Source organism: Penaeus japonicus, unplaced genomic scaffold (assembly GCF_977035675.1).
Source record: "Penaeus japonicus unplaced genomic scaffold, GWHDUDI00000001_assembly GWHDUDI00000005, whole genome shotgun sequence".
Lineage (NCBI taxonomy): Eukaryota > Metazoa > Arthropoda > Malacostraca > Decapoda > Penaeidae > Penaeus > Penaeus japonicus.
The window spans coordinates 33,535,800-33,538,299 of NW_028234407.1; the positions used below are offsets into that span (position 1 = coordinate 33,535,800).

General features: G+C 38.4%; 1 protein-coding gene across 1 annotated transcript in view; it reads left to right on the forward strand.

The window, feature by feature from the left end:
* The window catches only part of LOC147471852 (myosin heavy chain, muscle-like), a 10,963-nt gene that overhangs the window by 3,953 nt on the left and 4,510 nt on the right, over positions 1 to 2,500 (forward strand). Inside the window, exons 8-11 of the mRNA XM_086536700.1 lie at positions 339 to 476; positions 580 to 849; positions 975 to 1,145; positions 2,216 to 2,500. The exon at positions 2,216 to 2,500 is cut by the window's right edge and continues 43 nt beyond it. Of these exons, the coding sequence (XP_086392826.1) occupies positions 339 to 476; positions 580 to 849; positions 975 to 1,145; positions 2,216 to 2,500 (864 nt within the window). The remainder of the gene's footprint in view (positions 1 to 338; positions 477 to 579; positions 850 to 974; positions 1,146 to 2,215) is intronic.

Here is a 2,500-nt window from a genome sequence, read left to right on the forward strand (position 1 = left end):
TATATATATATATATATATATATATAACATATATATATAACATATATATATATATATATATATATATATATACTATATATATATATATATATATATATATATATATATATATATAATATATATATATATATATAATATATATATATATATATATATATATATATATATAAATATATGCACACACACACACACACATATATACACATGTATATATATATATATATATATATATATATATATATATATATATATATATATATATATATATAAATTCACACACACACAAATGCACGTACAATCAAGTTATTGTTATTTTTTTCTTTTTTCTCCTAATCCAGAAAGCTTTCACCATCCTGAACTTCTCCGACGACGAGCGCGACAACTTCTACAGATGTACTGCCGCCGTTATGCACTTCGGTGAGATGAAGTTCAAGCAGAGGGGTCGTGAGGAGCAGGCTGAAGCCGATGGCACTGAGGTACTGTAATAGAAATTCGCAAAGATGTCGAGTGCAGTAACTATACTTGAGTTTATATCATGTCTTTTGCGACATGCTATCCTCACTTTGTACATGTTTCCAGGTCGGCGAAACCGTTGGTAAACTGCTGGGTGTGGATGGCATTGATTTGTACAAGAACCTGTGCAAGCCAAAGATCAAGGTCGGTGCCGAGTTCGTCACCCAGGGCAGGAACGTCAATCAGGTTCTCTATTCCGTCGGCGCTCTTTCCAAAGCTCTGTACGACCGCGTTTTCAAGTTCCTCGTGAGGAAGTGTAACGTCACACTTGAAACTGGACAGAAACGCGTCATGTTCATCGGTGTGCTCGATATTGCTGGTTTTGAGATCTTCGATGTAAGTTGCATAGTAATATGTATTAACTGGAACTGAAAATAAATGTTGCAATATTTCCTTAATCTTATTTTTGGGCTGTTGGTAAGTCTGAAATGTATTCAATAATTATATCTTTCTCGATATAGTTCAACGGCTTCGAGCAGATCTGCATCAACTTCTGTAACGAGAAGTTGCAACAGTTCTTCAACCACCACATGTTCGTGCTTGAGCAGGAGGAGTACAAGAGGGAAGGCATCAATTGGGTCTTCGTCGACTTCGGTATGGATCTGCAGGCCTGTATCGACCTCTTCGAAAAGGTATAAAGCATGATTTTCGGTAATGGAAGAACTTTAGGTAAGAATTTTCACAGGAAAAATATTCTTACTTATTACATTACACTTTTCATTTTTCTCATTTCCCCATTTTCTTGTAAGGTTTTGTTACCGCTGAAAAAAACACGTAGAAGCAGTGTGACAAAGGCGTTTAAAAAGTAGCATTGTTAAACCTGTTGACTAAACATCTAAGTTCTCTTGAAAAAAACTAATATTCCTTCTATCCCAAACATCAAAATCACATTCAGAGACTGGATTTTGAACACCTTCCTAATAATCTTAAGTTAGGAAAAAAATATTTGAAAGCCAAGTGTTATGTACCTCCCTAGCTTGACCCTGAAGAGTGTGAGGAGGCTTTCTCTTTCGAAAGTCTTGTTGATTCGGGAAGACACTATGACGTCATTTCTGACCCGGCCACTTACTTCTGATGCTCCAGTATCGTCTATGAGACAGGAGAGCTATTCATTTTCTGATGGACTTTTGTGTTCTTGAGTATGTAGATTTGCACTGATATCTATGTATTCATTTACAGGTTCGGAGTATACACTTAGTTCATAATGGCAAAAAGGACAGCCTAATTCTAGAATAAAAATTCCCTTCCTCAGCATGCCTTCCTTTCAAAGCAAGCAACGTGCACATCCAAGTGATGCTGTAGTCCAACAGGAACTGCGTCTACAGCGGCAAAGTCGATTAGCATGACTGGTAAGGATCTACGGATCTCCGGTGAAACTACGAGGAGGTAATCGAGTGCCAGGGCATGCTTCCCTCTACTACGGGATTGGCCTCGTATATCTTGCACTTTGCTAACCCATCTCTTTTCTTCTTACTGAGCAACTATCCATTAGCGTATCTCAAATAGCTGTTAACCATATTCCAAGGGTTGATATACAGGGTTTGTTTTTCTTGGGACTGAATCTGTTTTGTTTTTATTTCAAAGTAATCGTACGTACCTACTTTGCAACCATATTCTGATTCATTATGAGCTTTATCACAGAGTAACAGAAACTAACATTTATCGAGCGAAGAATTTATTAACGCCTTTTCATTTCTTGCAGCCTTTAGGTCTTCTTGCCATTCTTGAGGAAGAGTCTATGTTCCCTAAAGCTACAGACAAGTCGTTTGAAGAAAAACTGAAGACCAATCATCTTGGAAAATCTGGGAACTTCATCAAGCCGAAACCACCCAAGCCCGGCCAGAAGGAGGCCCACTTCGCCATCGTCCACTACGCCGGCACTGTGCCCTACAACCTCAGTGGCTGGCTGGAGAAGAACAAGGATCCCCTCAACGACACTGTCGTGGACCAGCTCAAGAAGTCCACCAATCCTCTCCCTGTGGAATGC